At 45.9% G+C, this 19,532-nt stretch overlaps 4 protein-coding genes across 5 annotated transcripts; 2 read left to right on the top strand and 2 right to left on the bottom strand.

Annotated features, from left to right (window-relative positions):
• Positions 1–6,951: 6,951 nt before the first annotated feature.
• On the top strand, positions 6,952–10,931 carry LOC128726548 (zinc finger and BTB domain-containing protein 17-like). The gene is made up of 4 exons (XM_053820362.1): positions 6,952–8,232; positions 10,141–10,417; positions 10,486–10,586; positions 10,662–10,931. Exons 1-4 carry the CDS (start codon positions 6,952–6,954, stop codon positions 10,929–10,931), a joined length of 1,929 nt encoding a protein of 642 aa, XP_053676337.1.
• Positions 10,932–11,352: 421 nt separating this feature from the next.
• Positions 11,353–13,214, bottom strand: LOC128726020 (serine/threonine-protein kinase RIO3). The gene is made up of 2 exons (XM_053819800.1): positions 11,778–13,214; positions 11,353–11,713 (listed from the first exon to the last, which is right to left on the bottom strand). Exons 1-2 carry the CDS (start codon positions 13,212–13,214, stop codon positions 11,420–11,422), a joined length of 1,731 nt encoding a protein of 576 aa, XP_053675775.1. The 3' UTR covers positions 11,353–11,419.
• A 932-nt stretch (positions 13,215–14,146) lies between these two features.
• Positions 14,147–16,083, top strand: LOC128725177 (inhibitor of growth protein 4). Of its 2 annotated transcripts, none has more exons than XM_053818901.1 (5): positions 14,147–14,314; positions 14,396–14,755; positions 14,836–15,002; positions 15,519–15,674; positions 15,741–16,083. In XM_053818901.1, the coding sequence occupies exons 1-5, from the start codon at positions 14,278–14,280 to the stop codon at positions 15,840–15,842; spliced, it is 822 nt and encodes a 273-aa protein (XP_053674876.1). In that variant the 5' UTR covers positions 14,147–14,277; the 3' UTR covers positions 15,843–16,083. The 2 variants fall into 2 exon arrangements, with proteins under 2 accessions (XP_053674876.1, XP_053674875.1); XM_053818900.1 differs by having other exon boundaries at positions 14,836–15,041.
• Positions 16,084–18,256: 2,173 nt separating this feature from the next.
• On the bottom strand, positions 18,257–19,342 carry LOC128725957 (peptidyl-prolyl cis-trans isomerase, rhodopsin-specific isozyme). The gene is made up of 4 exons (XM_053819730.1): positions 19,209–19,342; positions 18,933–19,143; positions 18,517–18,862; positions 18,257–18,438 (listed from the first exon to the last, which is right to left on the bottom strand). The coding sequence occupies exons 1-4, from the start codon at positions 19,263–19,265 to the stop codon at positions 18,294–18,296; spliced, it is 759 nt and encodes a 252-aa protein (XP_053675705.1). The 5' UTR covers positions 19,266–19,342; the 3' UTR covers positions 18,257–18,293.
• Between the last annotated feature and the right edge of the window lie 190 nt (positions 19,343–19,532).

Genomic DNA, 19,532 nt, shown 5'->3' with positions numbered 1-19,532 from the left:
AATGGCAAGTGATGATATAAATTATTGTAATTGATCCCGAAAGCAATTACCGATCGCTCGTAATTATCGTTTCATTCACAGGTTCCCTTTTTTCTTCCTTTCCCTTTGGCCATGTTTTCTTCCCCCTCCCTAGAACAAGTTCCCTTTTTGCCCTCCGACGGTCCCCGCGGACAATTTGAATACACCGCCTGCACTGGGTGGTAATGATCGCGATCGCGCACCAAACCCGACCCCAAACCGGACGCGATCGCGCCACGGCAACGATGACGATTGCCGTTCATCATTGTTGCGCCTCGTGTCCTGCCTTCATTAGGCCTGCGGAACGACGACGGCCCTTTTTACCGCGGACAACATAATCCGGGGCGGAGATTCACCGATTGATACCGGACCGATCGGTCTGCCCTGGTCTGCGCGTGCTGATTTATGGACCGATCGGTGATCAATCATGCGCCGGACCGCGCGATGACTGCGTGTGTGTGTGTACGTGTGTGTGTGCCATCCAGAGCTCTTCGCGGGTCTTCGTGTGAGAGTAAACAAATAATTTAGCCTACAACCGCATTAATGGTGCGCCTCGGCGAGCTCATTAACATTTCTGTCGTTAATTTAATTACACCCCCGGTGGCGGTGGCATCCTGCCCGCGTGCGTCCTCCCACCCCGAAAGGTCCTTGTCCGGGGATGATTTTAGCAAACGACAAAGTTTCTCGCGCCAGTTCCCGTCCGTTCACGGCTGTTCCGTTGGGTTGATTGACAAAGTACAGTTGCGCGCGCGCGCGCGAGCGTCGTGGCGTGGACGTAGCAATTTGCATAGATTCAGTGCGCGACAAATGTGCGGTTGTCTCGGCGGTTGTCGGGCGTGCCTGGACATCGTCCGGTTCCGCGATGGTTGCATCGAGATCGAGGCCGCAAGCAGGCTGTATGACAAATGGATCGCGGTGGCGGCGTTGGTACATGACCCGTTCGGGCTGCGGGAGCTAAAAGCCGGAACCGGTGGGCGGTGGGGGATGGCGAAAATGCTCGAAAAATTAAGGACACCCAGCCCGTTGGGTCAGTATGGGTGGCACTGGGGTGAAATCGCACCGATGAAAACATTCGTCTCATAATTAAGCGCATGATGCATGACGCAGTGGACGCGTTGTGGCGCCTCGACGGCCGCGTAACGTGATATTTTCGCCCGAACATGCTCACAAAAGGTCGGTTGGAATTTGGCAGATTGCTGCTGCATCTGTGGTTTCGACTGACGTGTCCTCCGGCTCACGAAGTTCGCCTTGTTTCGTTGTTTTGTACACGTTTTGGGACGACGGGTGCATGCGAGTTTCCCTGTAAAGTTCAATGTTGTGAGCAAAGCTCTCAAGCTTAAGCACATTCGCCTAGAAAAGTGAACGAACGCTCTCGAAATTGAGCATGTTTTCTTTTTTTTGTGGCATGAAACACAACATACGGTTGAGGTGATTGCGAAAGAGGATGTACATGTACTTAGTCTTGAACAACGTCTCATATTTGGGACAAGGAAAGAGAAACACCCGAACTAAAGCTTGCATGCAATTGGTGCTTATTTAAATTGTTTCAAAATTAGTGAAACAATGATCATACAACCAGCTGTAAACAGCTAACAGTACTTTTTTCCTTTATTAAAAGGCTCGATAGCTTTGGGAAAAAAGTAGATTCTGATGTATGCCTAATACCGCAGGTAATTCCTTGAACTGGATAATTTATTTGTTTAAAATAAATTACTTGATTAATTCTTTCAATTAGATTTGTTTCTTAATTTAGTGGTTTAGTAAAACAAGTTTATTATTTTTAGTTGGCAATTTGAATCCGAAATAATTCAACGTTCATTGAATTGAAATTTAAATCAATCACTGACTTTTCTTCTGTATTAAGAAGTAAAATACCGAAAAAATCTCGAATAATTTTTCGATAATTTTTCGAATAGTTTTTCGCTTCCATATATGCAAATGCGAGCTTCCTTCACATTCATATTATTCAATTGACTAAGAAAAAGCGTAGCTTGATTTACACGATATGATTGATTTCGCTGCGCAGGAAAACGGCCATTACACACGCCTGAATGATCGACGCCCAGGATTTATGTGGTACTCAAAAGCAATGTTTGTTTTTCCTAGCAAAAAATCAAATTTATCCTCATCCACCACCATCGTACTGTCCGCTCTTCTCCACCGACAGATAGTGTCCATAAATTCGGTGCTAAGCACCTCAGACCCGTTCGCAGCTGAACCGACGCTAACGGCGACAACCCGCGGAGTCGAGATGAAATGTTTTATCGAATCGCCGCCACTTGAAATCGGCCAGAAGTCAGCGTTCGTTGGCGAGCCACCGAACGCTCGAAGTTCCCTTTTCCGGCCCGGTACCGACCCAGTCCGGGAAAGGTGACAAAAATCGACTTGGGTGTCAGCAGATTTCGACATCCGATACCACCAACCACGAATTCCGGGCCCGCCGGGAAAGCGCGCACCCAATAATGGCTGGCTCCCGCCCCGTCATAATCGCATTTGCGTGTTGGAGATAAAAAAAAAAAGCCCGACGAACCCCGTTTACCAGAACAACCCCCGGTGGAGGCGCGATCCGTCGGGCGTCCAATAAAATAAACATATCTACAATTTTCAACAATGTCTACCCCTTCGCGTCTCGAAGCCCACCGGTGAAGCCCGCTGTGCCTACGGTAGTATCATATTCATAATTTAATGTGTTTGATCGTTACCGATCGTTGTCCGCTGCATGTCACGCGTTTTGGGAGCCCACCTAGGCGCGAACGATCATCCTCCGATGAGCAGCTGGCTCCGTGATCGGGCGTATGAATTGCTTCAGGCCTCGCCCAAAGGTAGCCGGGCGCTAATTGATTGAAGTGCTGTTCTTGGCCCGAACCGAGACATCACGCTGTTCCCATAAAATACGCATGATTATCGAGCGTGTCGTGCACGGTTTCTTGGGCTAAATTGAAAGAAGGAGAGAGGGAGAGAGAGAAAAAGGAACACCGAGATGAAATAAACCAGCGCCGAAAAGTCCGGAGGCGAGCTGACCAATCGAACCGATTACGCACCCACCGGAGCCGTATGACAGTCGCGATCGCACATTTAAGCAGTGATCCTACCTCCAACGCACAGCTGCCCGGTTTGTCTGCATTTGCATAATCCCAACGTGCGGGTTTGGATCGAGTTGTGGGCTTGAGACCTAGCATTCTTCACCCTGTCGTTGTTAAGAATCTGCCAGATTTGTCGGCGTCATCGAACCTGCTGGCCCACTACCGTTTGGTTTGGCGTGGTTTATCGTCGAATGAGATGTCGCCTCGTGAGTAGGCTCTCTTCAATAAGCGTGTCACAATGACGCCGTCAATTCACACTCCTTACGGAACCGACGCTCGATGGGCCGCCCTTTTGTTCAGACGCATCTAAGCTCACGCTTGCGCCCAAAATCCACAAACCACGGTGACCGTAGAGTGAAGCATCGATTTTTCGTTGGCGAAGCTTTTCGCCAACGGCCCTGGGGATGCTTTTTTCAGGTTTCGGCGGGTTTCGCCAGTTTGCACGCCAACAATGAGAACAATTGTGGTGACAGAACTCACCCGTGGCAAAAACGGGAAGCCAGCTTGCCAGCCCCAAAAAAAAACCCGTGCCAGTCGTCGCTAATTTAGTTGTCATTTCGGGGTGGGTTCGAGGTTTTTAGCCATGGTTCGAAAGTGAAAGCCGTTCGCACACCGGCCGGGTGGCCAACAGCGTAACAGGCGTGCGCATTGTTCAATGCGGTGAGCCTAGGACGACGATTTGGGGTATTCGAGACCCCACGAATAGGTCAGGGCGATGCGCGGCCGCCGAAAGGAAAGGTGACAAAAATTATTTCATTAACATCGCACCATCGCAGCCTCCGGTGTCTCGTTGGGGGAGCCCAACGAATGGGCGCCAGGAGGGAAAATACAAAGGTTTGTTTTATCGTTAGTGCCCGGAATGTTGGGGGTTTCGTTTTCGCGCCTCGTCGGCTGTGAAATTCGATCCATCGGTGATCGCGGTCATCGCGATCTGTTCGGTTTGGGTCCTTCGATGATAAGCCCGTCGATTGGTGGATCCGTATGCGTTTGTGTACGGTGTGCGGAAAGCTAATCCTGCCCCGGGTTGACTCCCGCGCACTGGGAAAAAAAACGCCAGCTAGTAAACGGATCCGAACCGAACCCGGTTGAGCGGAACTTGGTGAGTCTCCTGACAGGGGGTTCGATTGGAAATTCCATCGTTTGACATTCGATAACATGATGAACGTATCGCCCGCGCCAAAGGCTACCACTCTACAGGTCAATAAATTGTGTCGTGCTACTAGACATACGAATTAGCTTTCGCACCCCTTCGCCACGCACCAGCACCAGCCGGGTATCGGGTGACCGTTTTTCACCTTTTCCTAGCCTGCGCGCGTTTTAAAACAATGCTCTTATCCAAGCGCTACCAGACACTTGTAGCGGGTTTGGTTGTGGGAGAAAGAGATAAGCAAGCTGAACAAATGGCCGATCATCCCGTCGATTTGCATTCCCTCTCAATTAAAGCGCATTTAAATGCACGGTGTTTACATTCGAAACATATCGTTAAGCGAAGATGTCAATAAAGCTCGCCGGCCTCTTAGGGCAGGCTTTCTGGAGAACACTCTTTTGGGGAGAAATTAAAAAAAAACACACACACACACCCATAGATTCTAGCGCTGAAACTTTCCTATCCAAAAGAAGCTCCTTGGCATCACAAGCTGAAAAGGGACCGATCGCAAATCTCTCCCTTTCCGATGGTAACATCTCCTTCGGAAGCGCGACAGGATGCTGAGCTCTATGCTGGCGGCTTCCAAGACAGCGGTGGCTTATCACTTATTTATTGAAGTCGTTACGTTTTATTTCCGTAATCTTCCCGCACGCTATCGTATAACCAGTTGCACAGCGTATCATTTCATTAGCGTTACTTCGGATGGATTTTTAAGTAGGATGTGTGAAACCTAATGTGATCGTTTCGTTGGGGTTCAATAAATTGCGCGGTTTAGAGAACCACGTAGGTATAATGGAGCCGGATAGAGCAACGCTTTTTGGCCCCATTCTAAAGCTGCACATAGGGGCTCGGCTGATCGCGTCAGTCGTTGGCAACGACGGTCACAAATTAAGTGCATTGCTCCACCAAATATGGTGCCAACTGTGTGGTCGCGTGGATGCGATATTCCTAGCCCGATTAACAACGTGGCAACGACGGACGGGTCTTCGAAAAGGCCACACGAAGAAAGCACCTCCTTGGGGTGTCATTTGGGTCCGTGTAGGCACACACACACACAAAAACACACAGAGCCTCGTACACGAAAACAGGCCATTTGAAAGACCATTTCGGTTTCTTTTCCCTCGCCTTGCCTCGAAATAATAACGTCAAAATGAGATCATAGATCAATGGAAATATGCAAAAGCGCGCGCGAACCGAAAACATATCCCCCCACCGTTTGCTATATACCGAAAATGCCATAAAACCCACGTACGGATAACGCTTCAATGTAAGGCACTAAAACAGCGCTGGCTCGATCGTGATATCGCCCGCGAATGGGACAGGCACACGCCGGACGGCAAAGATCACCGGTCATTATCATCCGGCCGTCACCGATGCCGATCATCCAATCGCGGTTTGACGACTGTGATGTTGAGGCTTTTTCTTTTCTTTATTTTTTCCTGCTCTCGCTCTCTTTCGATTTGGCTTTACTTTTGTGGCCTCTGCCCTGTCCGGTTCGAACGAATCAATTTCATACCCGAACGCGATGCGCCTCCAACCCGCGGACCAACGAAGCCAAACCCGAAGGACATCTCATGGGGGAAAAGTCATCATCGTACAAGAATGTCCGATTCGACAGCGCACTGATCGTCCCACGCAAGATCGCGACACGCCGATCATCGGTATGGACCAGAACGCATCCCGAGTTGCGCCGTTGCTCACCTGTGGTCCCGAGCACGAGTCGATCATCCATTGCCTCAGCTGCAGGCGCGATATAAACGCGATCGCGCAAAGCAAAACATTCGCCGCGATCGTGCGTTTGTCTCGTTTGCGCATGTGAGGTATTTTTCGTCTTTGTTTTTTTTTTTGCGCTGCCATTGATGATCTCCCAGTGGTAGGTGAGAAAATGACAAACGAAAGACACCCGAAGCCATCCTGCTGAATCCCCCCAGAAGAAGCGCGATCGCACGCACAGGTCTCGATCGAGAGCCCAGAGCAGATGAAGCTCCACTCGATCGCGATACTTTTCTCACTCGAATGCCGCACCAATCGCGCGCGCGCGCGCTAAAGGTGTGAGATTCATTCACCGACCACCGGTTCCGATCTGTCGTAGCATCTTCGCTCGTGACACTTTCCGTCGTTTGCTATCAACGCGTCCGGGCGCCCGAGAAAGGTGGCCTGGCATGAATGGGAGCGACACGATGCGCTCGACGCGAAGAAAATAATCGTCCATCGCCTGTCGGCCATCGCAACGGCCGCTTCGGAACGGTGGTCAGACAGAGCGCACAGCATCCCACTCGGTCCGGTCCGGTGGTCCGAAGAAAAAGCCTACCCAGCCTTGCAGACGATTCGGTCGGGCTTAATCAAACAGTTTATCTAAGTAAACTGACGTTAATGGTTGGGCGCGCGCGCTCGCGCGAACATCGTGTGCTTCGTCCCAGTGTGTGGTGTGTGTTCGCTACCGAGCTTTCGTCCGAAAGCCCTACGATATCCTGCCCTTGCACCGGCGGATTCTTTCGCGCCCCAAACACCGCTCCATTTCGTCGGGTTCGTCGCTTATCTGACGTATGCGCGCGCGCAAGTCTTTTGTTTCCGTCGCGTGGTGCAAACAGTTTCGCCTCGTTTTGACCCTCGTGTAACGTGGTTTTGGGTGGTTTTTATCATTTGCGGGTGTTGTTTGTACATCCCTCCGCCTTCACACCACCTGTGACCCGCATTCCCAGCATGGGATTTAGTGACAATCGCGGCAAAATGAGTGACCTGAACCTGCTGCCCAAGAAGCACACCAACTTCAGCATCGAGCGCATCCTGCTGAAACCACCCTCCGCCGACGGCTCACCACCAGTGGCCATGGCACACTCGACCTCACCCCGTCTCGACCTAATCGCAGAGCAGAAGGTCGACATGACGGTGAAAACGTGCTTCAAATTGGTTCAATCGGTCGGCGAGTCCACGCTGCCTGCGGGACTTACTTCCGCCTGTACGGTCACTCGACCCAGCGGCACTACCGGAACACCGCCGGGGTCGGTACCACCCGGTTCCCCGACACTCCTACTCCCCGGTGAACGCCAACGACCGCTAAACCGTGTTCTGGACAATCCCTGGTGTCCAAGAGGTCCGCTTATGTTCGATCCCAAGCTCATCTCTGCCGGTCCCGGTGTTCACTGTGCTGGCGTTGGTGGCGCCGTCGGACGATCTTCACTCTCCTCCTGTTCACCCCGTGCCCCGTGTGGGGACGGCCCCACCCTACCCGGTTCCCCAACGTCGCGCTCGTCCACCGCATCCTCGGTGTCGTCATTGTCGTCGCCATCATCGTTGGCAGCGACGCTCGTCAAAGCGGAAGTCGAGAGGAAAGTGGTGCTAAGCGCGTATGCTAATAATAGTGTAATTGAACGAAACAGATTATCTATCAATTATCCGTATCCGGTCGGGTTGTTCAATGCGTACGCGTCGGCAGCGGCCGTCGCCGCGGCAGCCGCCACCGTATCATCGGCTCACTTCCATCATCATCATCATCAGCAGCAACAGCAGCAGCAGCAGCAGCAGCCCGACGGCCCGATTCCGGCCACCTTGCTGCCTTCGGTGGCATCCCCGTCGGCATCGGCGATGGCTCCAGTTGGGTTGCGATCTGCGGCCGCGATCCTGGCCAACTCGGCACCGGCTACGACCCCACTTGCGGCAAGTGCCGCTCTGCTTAGCAGTCTCTACCAGCTGCGGAAAAGCGATGAAAATCAGAACAGCATCTTTGACGTTGGCAGTGCGGACGAAGGAGCCTCCGATGGGGGCACGACGGGTGCTTCCGATGGTGGCAAGGATTCGAAACAGGAGCTACTGCATGCGCACCATCTGCATCATCATCATCATCACTTGCACCATCATCACGAGCCGGGAACGGCCGGAAGTGGGGGTGCGGGAAGTACCGCACTTTGCTCCCTCATGTACCCCGATTGCTCGTATCAGTGTGCGATTTGTGACAAGATTTTCGGCACTCAGGATACGCTCATGGTAAGTCAATGCATCGATGATTTTCTTTCACATGATCTTTGTGTTTTGGGTTGTGCTTGCTTGCTAAAGGCATATAGAGTGGTTATATATCATGTTTGGGTTTTTTTTAGTTCCTGTGATGAATTTTGATGGGACTAAGTCTTTTTTACTTGAAATAATTTATTCTATAGCACATATAAACCAAAAAAACGACAAATAGTGCATTTTCTATTGTTTGAAGCATGTAATTAAGCGCCTTTGGTTAATCATCTGAAAACAATGTAATTGATCTGTAACGCACATACTCTTATGCGATTTACATATATTTATACCTGATTCTTCTGGTTTCTGACCACAATGAACCATGATTATTCTTCATTCTGTAGAAAAGTATTCACCGTTTGCATAGCAATCGCATACGACCCATTACAAACCGTAACTATTTGAATGTTTAGAAATCATTTAATTCCTAACATGTCCTTTTAACTTCAGGATGAAGTGAAAGCTGTGTAGCTATATTATGTTTAGTTACACCAGTAGCTTAATGTTCATGCAAAATGCATGGAACAAAATTATGGACAACATGTAACATCAGTTAATCTTCGGAAAGATATAAAAATATATTACATCGCGCTACATGAGATGTTGGATGGATAAAGTATTGTAAATAGTATAACGCATGTCATTCAACAAAACAAAGTTATAGAAAATAATTTATAAATATTTTGTATCCATGCCAAGCTTACATTATTCGCTAGAATATAATGAGCATTGCTATAACAATGGATATTTATTTTATCCTTTGCATTGTTTTTTTTATTGTATACAATAAGATTATATTTTGCGACCAAACATAGGATATAGAATTTACTCAAATCCTCTAATGCCATTTTACGGTTCTTCTGTGATACAAAAAGATTGATTTTAACATGGTAATAGTCCTAGTTGTTGTACTGGACAGTGTGATGTTATAAAAAAGGAATTGAAAAATAATGAAACTCTTTAATATCAGTTAATTTGAGCATTCTATTATTTTTTTATGGGTTGCAGATTGCAAAATTTACAAAACGTTAATGAAAAAAATTTGAGCATTTCGGCTAGACACGAATTCTTATTGAGCATTATGTTATGTATACAAATATACAGGCAAACGTTGAAACAACCATACAGTTTTCTCACATGCTTCTACTACCATGTGCGAATACCAAATGTTGTTAATCATTTTATATAAGAGAATTCCTGCATGAATGATGAATGAAGCTAATGACTGATCAAAATCAAGCATGCCAAAATAATATATTTTCTGCTATTGTAAAATCTTATAGTAGGATTAGATAGAATATTCTCATAGATAGAATCTATAAAATTATAGATTTTCTAATAAAATGCTTGCTGAGCTTTAATACATTTGATTGAATAGATTCATATTCAAACTAGTATTATAAATATTGTTTAACACGGTAATGCTTTAATTTAAATAACACCTTTTTCAAATTTTACTCGACTTTTTTATAAATTTACATTAAAATTTCTAAATAATTTCTCTATTGCTTTTATCGATTGAAATCACAGAAGATTATTTTTCATTGTAATTTGATAATAAGTAATATAAATATAATGATATCATTGTAATAAGTATTGTTTTATTCACTAGAAAATCCTTTTAAATGTGCTATGATATGATGTTACAGCAATCAATATGATTTAACTTATTATTTATTCCATCTTTAAAATCCTAGCTTTCTTCAAAACCCAATCCTCTGATATATCATTAAAGAACCAAGACGTACTGGTCTTATAAATCTTACTCTTATCAGCCCTAAAATGTAAACTATATGGTTGAAAAAATCAAACTTTATCATAGATGTTAAACATCTTCAACCACCGGAGCAGAATTTTCAAACATTTCTTTTTTATTTTTTCTACCAGTCTCATGAAAAGAGCCACAAAACGCCTCGCTTTGAATGTGAAGAGTGCGGCAAAGGATTCTCCCAGCTGAGGAACTATAAATATCACGTATCGGTTCACCGCGGCACCAAGGAGTTCGCAGCCAAGTGTCCCGAGTGCGGCAAGATGTTCAACGACAAGGGCTACCTGAGCAGCCACCTCAAGATTCACCGCAACAAAAAGGAGTACTCGTGTCCGCACTGTCCGAAATCCTTCAACCAGCGGGTGGCGTTCAACATGCACGTTCGCATACATACCGGTACGTATGGCACAGGGATGAATTAACACCGGCAAGGATCTTACCTCGTTTTGTTGCACTTCCGACAGGCGTGAAACCTCACAAGTGCAACGAATGCGGCAAACGATTTTCACGCAAGATGCTCCTCAAGCAACACCTGCGCACCCATTCGGGAGAAAAACCGTATCAGGTACGTGTGTGATTATCGCTGCGGTGATGTGGCACGTTTTAAGTGTAATTCTATTTCCATTTTACCCATCTGCAGTGTTCCGTGTGCGGTAAGAGTTTCGCAGATCGCAGCAATATGACGCTGCACCATCGGTTGCACTCCGGCATCAAACCATTCGCGTGCCCGATCTGCCCGAAAGCGTTCACCAAAAAGCACCACCTCAAGACCCATCTCAACTACCACACGGGCTACAAACCGTACAAATGTCCGCATCCCAACTGCGGCCAGAGCTTCACCCAGTCGAGCAACATGCGGACGCACGCGAAAAAGTGTCAGTTCAAGCCGCCGGATTCGGAGTTCGTCTGATGCTGAGTAGTTGTGATCCTTTCTCCGTAGCTGGGAAAGGCATTCTCCGAAGTGATACTCTTTTTTGACCCCGCTCTTTTTTGTAGCTGTGTCAAGTTGTAGCAAAATATACATTATTTATTTATCGTCAATAAATACGCATTGTTTGTAACAAAAATTATTCGTCGAGTTTAGTTAGTCAAAGCTTATCGTAAGAAAACGCACAAAAATCATAGCTATCTGCTTTGGCCTAGCTATCTAACGGCTTCAGCCGTGTGATAAAATTTTTCGAAACATCTTACGCATTGACAGAAAGCTGTAAATGCTCGCTCAATAGCCCCAATTTTACAATCTGATACAGCGCTATAGCTATAGAATTATAGAAACCCGTAATTCATGTCTACACTGTGACGAAAAAACAACGATCAGGAACAGAATTCATACATCACACGTTTATTTTAAACGATCCTGTTCTGTTGGTATATCAAGTGCTCTCGCTTTTAGCCATCCTAAGCAACTGCAGCAACTTCCTCTTTCACCGGTATTTCCTCGTCCGAAGAGCACACGGTCGGTTTCGCATCATTCGCTTGCACTACTGACCAGGCGAACTCGAACGGGTATCGCATCGGCTTGAACCGTTCCGGCGTATCGTCATCGATGGCAGAAACAACATGCGCCGGTTCGCCCTTCATGTGTATCCGTTCCAAGACGGCCGCATTGTGCGATAACGGATCCAACCCGGTTATGTCGAAGAAGAGGTCTTCCTTGGTTTTCACACCGCTTACGCCACGTTTTGTGAAAAACTGCAAAGAAACGACGCTAGTTACAATCGAAAGGAGATACTCAAAAGGGGAGCGTAACACTTACCGTGCTGATGTTGTCGCAATCCCGCATGAGGAACTCCAATGCGCCTGGATGCGAGGGTTCAACGGATTGTGCCACATCGATGATCCAGCACTGGCCATCGTGAACGAGTATGTTGTACTCGGACAAATCCGCATGTACCAAGCGAGCCTCTTTGTATAGCTTGTGCATGATTTCCACAATCTCTTCGTACTTTAGGCTCAGTTGCACATGCGACAGCACCGCCTCCTTCAGCTTAGGTGCTGGGATCATGCTGTCCCCGACAAACTCCATCACCAGCACGTTCTTCTTCAGTGCTACGATCTTTGGACAACGGATACCGACACGCTGGATTCGATTCAAATTTCGAAACTCCTTCTCTGCCCACATGTTGATGACGGTGCGAGCGTTCTGCTTCGAAAAGCGACCAGCAAATCGGAAATCGTCCTTAATGTATCGATCGCGCTGCTTGAACTCGTTCAGCGTCGTACTGAACACCTTGATGGCAACCTCCTTTGGTGGGGTTGGTTCGTCTTCCTTCAGGTTTGGATTGTACGGGTTCGTCTCGGCGTGGAGAATGACGGCCTCCTTTCCGGTCGAAATCACACCTCCGATCGACTCCAGGAGCTGGTTGTTGATCCACTTGTACAGAATCAACCGGGTCGGTTCGTCCAAACCCATTTCGGCGGTGGCGATATTTTCCTTCCTGTCCTGCGCCTTGTGCTTCGCCTTAGACGTTTTCTTCGAGTGGGATTTAAGCTGGTTGAACACTTTGTTGGATAACTTCATATCAAACCCGGCCGCATCACCGGTAGAAAATTCCGGTGGAAATGACATCACTTTGCAGGCGTTGCTACGACCGCTAATGTCCAGATTGTGCTTCGTCAACATCTCTCCTTGGTCGTTCAACCGAAAGCCCATTCGCGGAAGCAGTTTTTGCTCCTTCTCATTCGTCTCGAACCGGTCCCAGTCTGCTTTCGGATCTATCGGGATTTCAGCGGGTTCCTCGTACAACAAACCTTCCGGAATCACACGAAAATTCTTATACGACACCTTCACCTTGGAATCCTTGTTTCTGTGATTTTCCTCGCGCCTTATCTGATCGTCATACTCAGCATCAAACTGCGCCTGCAACATCTGCGCTATGAAAGCATCGGAATCGATTTCCTTCTGATCTGCCTGCTCAATCGCGCGCAGCACATCGTCCGGCAGGTTTTCCATGGCTTTCCCAGGATCAATCGCTCGGGAACAACCGGCCACCGGCTCCTCGAGCGGTTTCATTACACCCGACGTAGTACTTTTCGACGATGACGGCACCGGTTCTGGCTGTGGTTTCGGTGGGCTCGATAAATTTGGAGCCGGATTCTCCTTCGCTATCAGCTCTTTTGCAAATTCCTCTGACATGATCTCTTGCAGATCCACCGACTCGACGGGTTGTATTTTGGCCCAAGGGGAAGACATTTTGTGTGTTCGTACTTATCGGTAATTTGTTAGTTCTTGCGTGCTGCCTAAAATTCTACTAATGAATATATTTTGCACGGCGATGAAATTTGAAAACGTGACGAAATAGAAATTTGTGTTAAGTGATGAAATAGAATCACAAGTTTGACAATCTACATAAACAATGAATCAATTCACTCGTTGTTTGGCATCACTGCTTGCAAAGATAGTGTTTATACTTTATGTAATAATCTAAAATCATGTTTTAAATAAATCAAATATCTTTATTAAGCAATTTTAAAGGTAATGAAGAAATAAATAATATTTTAAACATCTCATGAATACCTAACAAATGCAATAATAGATGTTTTCTACATAAATATTACGGCACCAACCCTCACTTCTCAAAAGCATGTTTGTAAGACACATGTTCCTTGGATTCATTTCATGCGTTCAATCATGTACTCAAACATAATCTAAAATACATTTTTTGCTAGAAGTTACATATAGGTTCTTGTTACAAACCAATGAAAAAAGTGATAATTTTCTTCAGTCAAGAAAACCATAACGGAAATGAATTTGACATCAATGATATTCAAACACATGGCAGTCAATCTACTACTGCAAATCCAAAGCTGAAAATGTCAACATATGTCGAATTGTGTGTGTATGTTCGGATTGTTTTGGGTGCCATTGTTGATAGTGAGCAAACCTCTTATTCACGTTAGAACATATTTTCAGCCAATTTTCTCGATCTGAATCACATCTTAATTAAAAAGCTGTTATCAAGCCCATCTACACATGGTACGTATACACAACGAGCATGTCATTCGGAGCTAGTCGCTCTGATGCAGTTATCATGCTGCTGATTTTAATATTGTCCTCACTGCAGTGGGTTGTGGCGAAAAAAAGTAACGAATTCTCAGTTGGCTATACCACTTTGCCAAGCAAACACCCAGAGAAAGCTTTTATAATATAGAACAACGCAACACTGGCTACAGTTCAGCCTACAAAAGTATAGGCGAAGGTTATCGGGCACTGGACGCGTAAAACTGCCCGAGTGTGACGCGCTGAAAATCGAAAAATGACGTCGGCTTTGTATTTGGAGCATTACTTGGATGGTGAGTCCGCTGTCTGGCGTCAGGATATGCATCGATATCAAACCACGATAGGTATGTAACGATTGTTGGGGTTCATTTTAGGGTTAGAACATCTACCGAACGAGTTGAAGCGAAATTTCACCTTGATGCGAGACCTGGACTCACGCGCCCAAGTGCTTATGAAATCAATTGATGAGAAAGCGGACGAACTCATGAAGTCAATTATGAACGCGAAGGAGAACATTTCGGACGAGGTGAAGAAGGAAAAACTCCAAGCCATTCAGGACCTGTTCAACAAAGCGAAAGAGTACGGCGATGACAAAGTACAACTGGCGATACAGACGTACGAGCTGGTGGACAAACACATACGTCGGTTGGATTCGGATCTGGCCAGATTCGAAGGAGAAATCCAGGACAAAACCGTTAACGCCCGTGAAAAATCAGAAGAAAATGTCACCAAAAGTAAGTGCACCCTCTACTCGTGGAGAGAGTTTCGGTTTGGTTTTAAATAGAAGTTGTGGTTTTTCCCAATGACTCTGCAGAAGGACGAAAGAAGGTAAAGGATGGGAAGAATGCAGCGAAAAAGAAGCGAACCCATTCCTCCGAAGACGAAGCCAGACCAACCGGTAACGGAGGCGCGGCGAGTAGTGGAACGACCAGTGGGGCTGCCAATTCCAACGGCAAGGGTAAAAATACTAAGAAGCAGAAGGTAAATCAAGAAAAAGAAGGTCGCAAAGGGCAAAATAAGGTAAAATCATTCTTTCATCTCTACATCAAACAAGTATCACACATTATTACGTTGTGTGATAATCTTTTTTTGCTGCTGTTTTTTTTGATAGATTTCTTTGGATTACTTACATTTTACTCTGTATAGTACTGCCTCACATATCGTTGGTTCAATCGCTGATTGTATGGTTTTACTCTTTTAGTTTGGTGTATACAATTTTTCTTGTATAATTTCAATAGTCTAGCTAGCGTCGCATAGTAGCGTTTGATGTTTGTAGTTTGTGGCCGTTTTTTGTAAGGCCAAAGTTACGGGGCTTTATATTTTGCTTTCGTTTGGCTCCCAGCCCACACTACCAATGAAGCGGATCTTCGCTGCTGGGTTTGTCAAAATTCATCTCATACTCGCATGCATGTGGTTCGATAAAACAAATGTTACATTGTTCTGAAGCACCGTGGGCTGCCGAGAAATTTTCTTTTCACGCACTGCTTCCACTTTCAGAAGGGCACAGAAAACGACGACGCTACGCAGGACGGTGGGCATGCTACTCCACATCCCAGCGACGTGTTGGACATGCCAGTGGATCCCAACGAACCCACCTACTGCTTATGCCACCAGGTGTCCTACGGGGAGATGATCGGTTGCGATAACCCAGACGTAAGTCACCAGATTTTACCCCTGACACGGAAGTGTCTTTTTCAACTTTTACTGCTTTACTTTCAGTGCCCCATCGAGTGGTTCCACTTTGCATGTGTTGGCTTGACGATAAAACCGAAAGGAAAATGGTTTTGTCCAAAGTGTTCACAGGATCGGAAGAAAAAGTAAACTCCCTTCACACACACACACACTGCATCGACGCGCGCACGGGGAATCCCGACGTTCGAGTATTCCGTATTAGGCACTTCAATTAATTTATACATACATTTTCTTTCCAATAATACATTGTGCGTTCTCTTCAGACTAGCTTTTATTTAATTGTACAGAACCATTAACTTGATTCGGCGTTTGTCGAATTAGCACTGAAGTTGATAAGGAGTACATAGTTTGTATGATAGATATTGTACAAGAGCGAATGCTGTTGAGAGGCGGAACGAGGCGTAGAAAAGATTTTTTATACAAAATAAATGTTCTGATCTAAGATTTAATGAAAACCCAAGTTTATTTATTGCTGTTAATATTATCTTTATTTTGGTTCATGCGTGTTTACGTCTGCTGGCTACACCCTCAACAACTCCATTTCGCGAACATTCTCTTAAAATTACAAACGATGCCTATGTTTCAGCTCTTCCAATAGGATAGAAGGTGGGCTTCCATATATACCCTAAACGAGAATATTATTTGCTCAAAATTACGGATGATGGCATACTTGGCTGGAATTTCACTCACATGGTTCTTTTTATTTTTTTGTGAAAGAAAAGCTTCCTCCACTTCGGAATATGAATAAGCTTACTGCCGAATAACTTCCGTTTTTCCTATCAAAAATAAACAAAATTTGCTCAAACATATAAGTTTGAATTTGTAAGTATTATTCGAAACGATATGTTTGTTTACCTATAAAATAACGATACATAGAAAATCCTAATCGATGAAATTTCTAAAGGATCAAAAAGAATGAATCTAGACTGGAAATCAAAGGAATCCGTAGAGCCACAGCAATGACTGTATTATAAAAACTTTCGTAAAAATGCTCCTGTGTTCTTAGAATCCTTTTTTAACGATAACGAGACTGTTTTCATTGCGAGATCAGTCCGTATTTGAATACAATCTCGTATGCAATTTAGTATAAAAAGGAATTTAAAAAACATTTCCAGCGCTCACGAAAAAAGGGCCCAAACGGTCTAAAATTGCCGAGATTCGTAACAGGGTCGCATGACAAAAAGAGGCTACCTTTCCTGATCGGTACCAGTTCTGCGGTAGTAAATTCATTAGTATTGGATCTGCTAGCCATTGTCTGTTGACGTAGCACAACCATTGGCTTAGCAGCCTTATCAACCAATTAACATTTTCGAACATGGATTGGAAGTAGCAGCTTATCAGTGAATGGGAGGGGATAATCTGTTATATGTGGGAGTGGATCATCTGTTATATGTGGGAGCGAGACAACCCCATCTTCAACAAGATCGAACGCGTGCAGCCTCCATGCAGCATGATCTCCTGTTACTAGCGTAGCCAAAACCCAGCAAAAATCACTCCGATTTGAGGAGGCATTTTGGAAGATTTGTGGAATATTCAAGCGTTCGACGACTATCTGCGGTAGAGCGGTTTTTCTAAGGGAATCTCGTGGCCCTATGAGACAATGCATGAAGAGAAGGTAGCGTTTGCATCCATCGTTTTTATTTCAAACAGTTTCATAAAATAAACATTGATAAACATTGAGTTACGTCTCAAAAATGCATCAAACACAGCTTACTACTCTGTATTCTGTTCTAAATGTATTATTAATGCGCTTAACTAATGTAACTTCGATTAAATCTACACGACTTTTGGCCACTTAGATCGCTGCCGCCGCCACGTTGTGCGCCTAGAACATAGAAAACAATTGCAAAAGAGATAGAAAGCGGATTACCACGCGCCGGAGCGATCGACGATATGGTATGATAACGCTAAGAGAGCAACCGATTAAATTGGGCAGATGCGTGAAAGCGAGAAGGAATATACGAAATATCGCTTGAGTGACAAACAAAGTTATTTGCGACCGCGTACCAGCTGGAGCAGCCTCCTTGAGTCATGTTCTCCTGTTATCATTTACCGCTTTGGTAGCAAAATCCGACATCGAAAAAGTTTACGCGGCGGAACCTTTTTGTTGGTCGGGTGCTGATGAAAACGAGATTTCATGAGTCAGTGCAAAAAAAGTAGCGAATAAATGGGGTGGCCTGGAGCAGTTGTTAAGGTTTGTTTGATTTTTGGAAGAAGATGACTTAAGTCACGTTTTTTTGTATAAATCCCCCCATTTGCATCTAAAAGCCAGCCCTGATTAATTACGGACAAGGACGGAAAATTTTGTGAAATCAAAGCTTTTTCTCGAAATAGTGTTGGAAAAACGGAGCAATTTTTACAATTTGATCGACAGGAGTACCACCGCCAAGCAGGTGTACTTTAGGTAGCACTTTCTTTATTTATAATTATTTATCTTCGATTGCCTCTACGCATTCAGCAGGATATGAAAGGACTACACACGCTTGCGTTGGTTTATAGAAGGTTTCTTTTTAAAATTTATTTATTTCTAATACTACACGCTAATAAAAAAGATAAGCCATCAGTGTGATCGCTACAGTTTCACTCGTTCTTTGCAATCTCCTCGTTCAGTAATGCTTCGCGACTCGTGTAACCGTCCAACTTGCGGATGATGTACTGAAAGAAGGCAAGTATCGAAAAGGACATCCCGAGGGGCAAGTACGCCGCCTTAATCCAAGCCCACAAGCTGTCCGAAAGTATGAAAGGAGAAAGCAGCAGAATGTAAGTCCTGCATGATGATTTCAACACCGCCCGAGCTACTCACTCGTAAGGATCATCGGAAACAGTAAACGACTCGCTGATCGGCACATCACCGCAATCATCAATGATGACGGGCTTCACCGGATAGTCGTCCGTGTCCGTACGGACCTGTTCGACTTTGTGGACAACACCGTGACCATCCAGGACCTTCCCGAAGATGGTGTGCTTACCATCCAACCAGGGAGCCGGCATGGTCGTGATGTAAAACTGGCATCCGTTGGTGTTGGGACCCCGATTCGCCATCGCTATGAAACCCGAGCAGGTGTGGTTGATGTTAAGATTTTCATCATCAAAGTACTTCCCGTACATGCTGATCGCTCCGTGACCGTCACCGGAAACCACATCACCTCCTGCAAGTACACACGCTTTTCCATCATCAAAGCAACCCACGCACACACGTCCTTACGATGTCACGCGCACCTTGCACCATAAACTTCTGGATGACTCGATGGAACCGGCTGCCCTTGTAGCTGAACCCATCCACACCGTCCATGCACAGGCGCCGGAAGTTGGCCACCGTTTTGGGAGCTTCCTCACCGAACATGCCAATCAGGACACGTCCCGCTTTCTCACCGTCGATGGACACGTCGAGGTACACCTGCGATGTGATCGTGAACGTGGCTGCTTCGATCTGCGGAAAATAATGGTTGACTATTTCCCGTTTCTTAGCAGCAGCACTGGAGTGCAGCAACGTACGTTCGTTGGCAGCCACGCGGGTGATAAAAGAAATATCAAACCAAACCAGTGCCACATTTTCCACGTGTTCGAAAGCTCCTTGGCTCGTTGTTCCGTTTTCGGTTCCGGTCCCAGCACAACGTGTCAGAATCGCGTCCAGCAGGTAAATAGCGGCGTCCGGGTGCTATTGTCCTTCGACAGGCCGCCCAGTACATTAGACAGTGGAACAGGATACCCTAAAAGTGCTAGGCGTAATATCGATTTTAGAGCGCTTTTCAAACGTACATTTTCCAGGGCGGAAAGGCGCCAACGTAGCGTGAGGGAAAATCTCAAAAGGCAACACAC

The sequence above is a fragment of the Anopheles nili genome, chromosome 3 (assembly GCF_943737925.1).
Source record: "Anopheles nili chromosome 3, idAnoNiliSN_F5_01, whole genome shotgun sequence".
In the NCBI taxonomy this organism is placed as follows: Eukaryota; Metazoa; Arthropoda; class Insecta; order Diptera; family Culicidae; genus Anopheles; species Anopheles nili.
The sequence above is the reverse complement of the archived record's forward strand: the minus strand, read 5'-3'. Positions and strand labels throughout refer to the sequence as shown.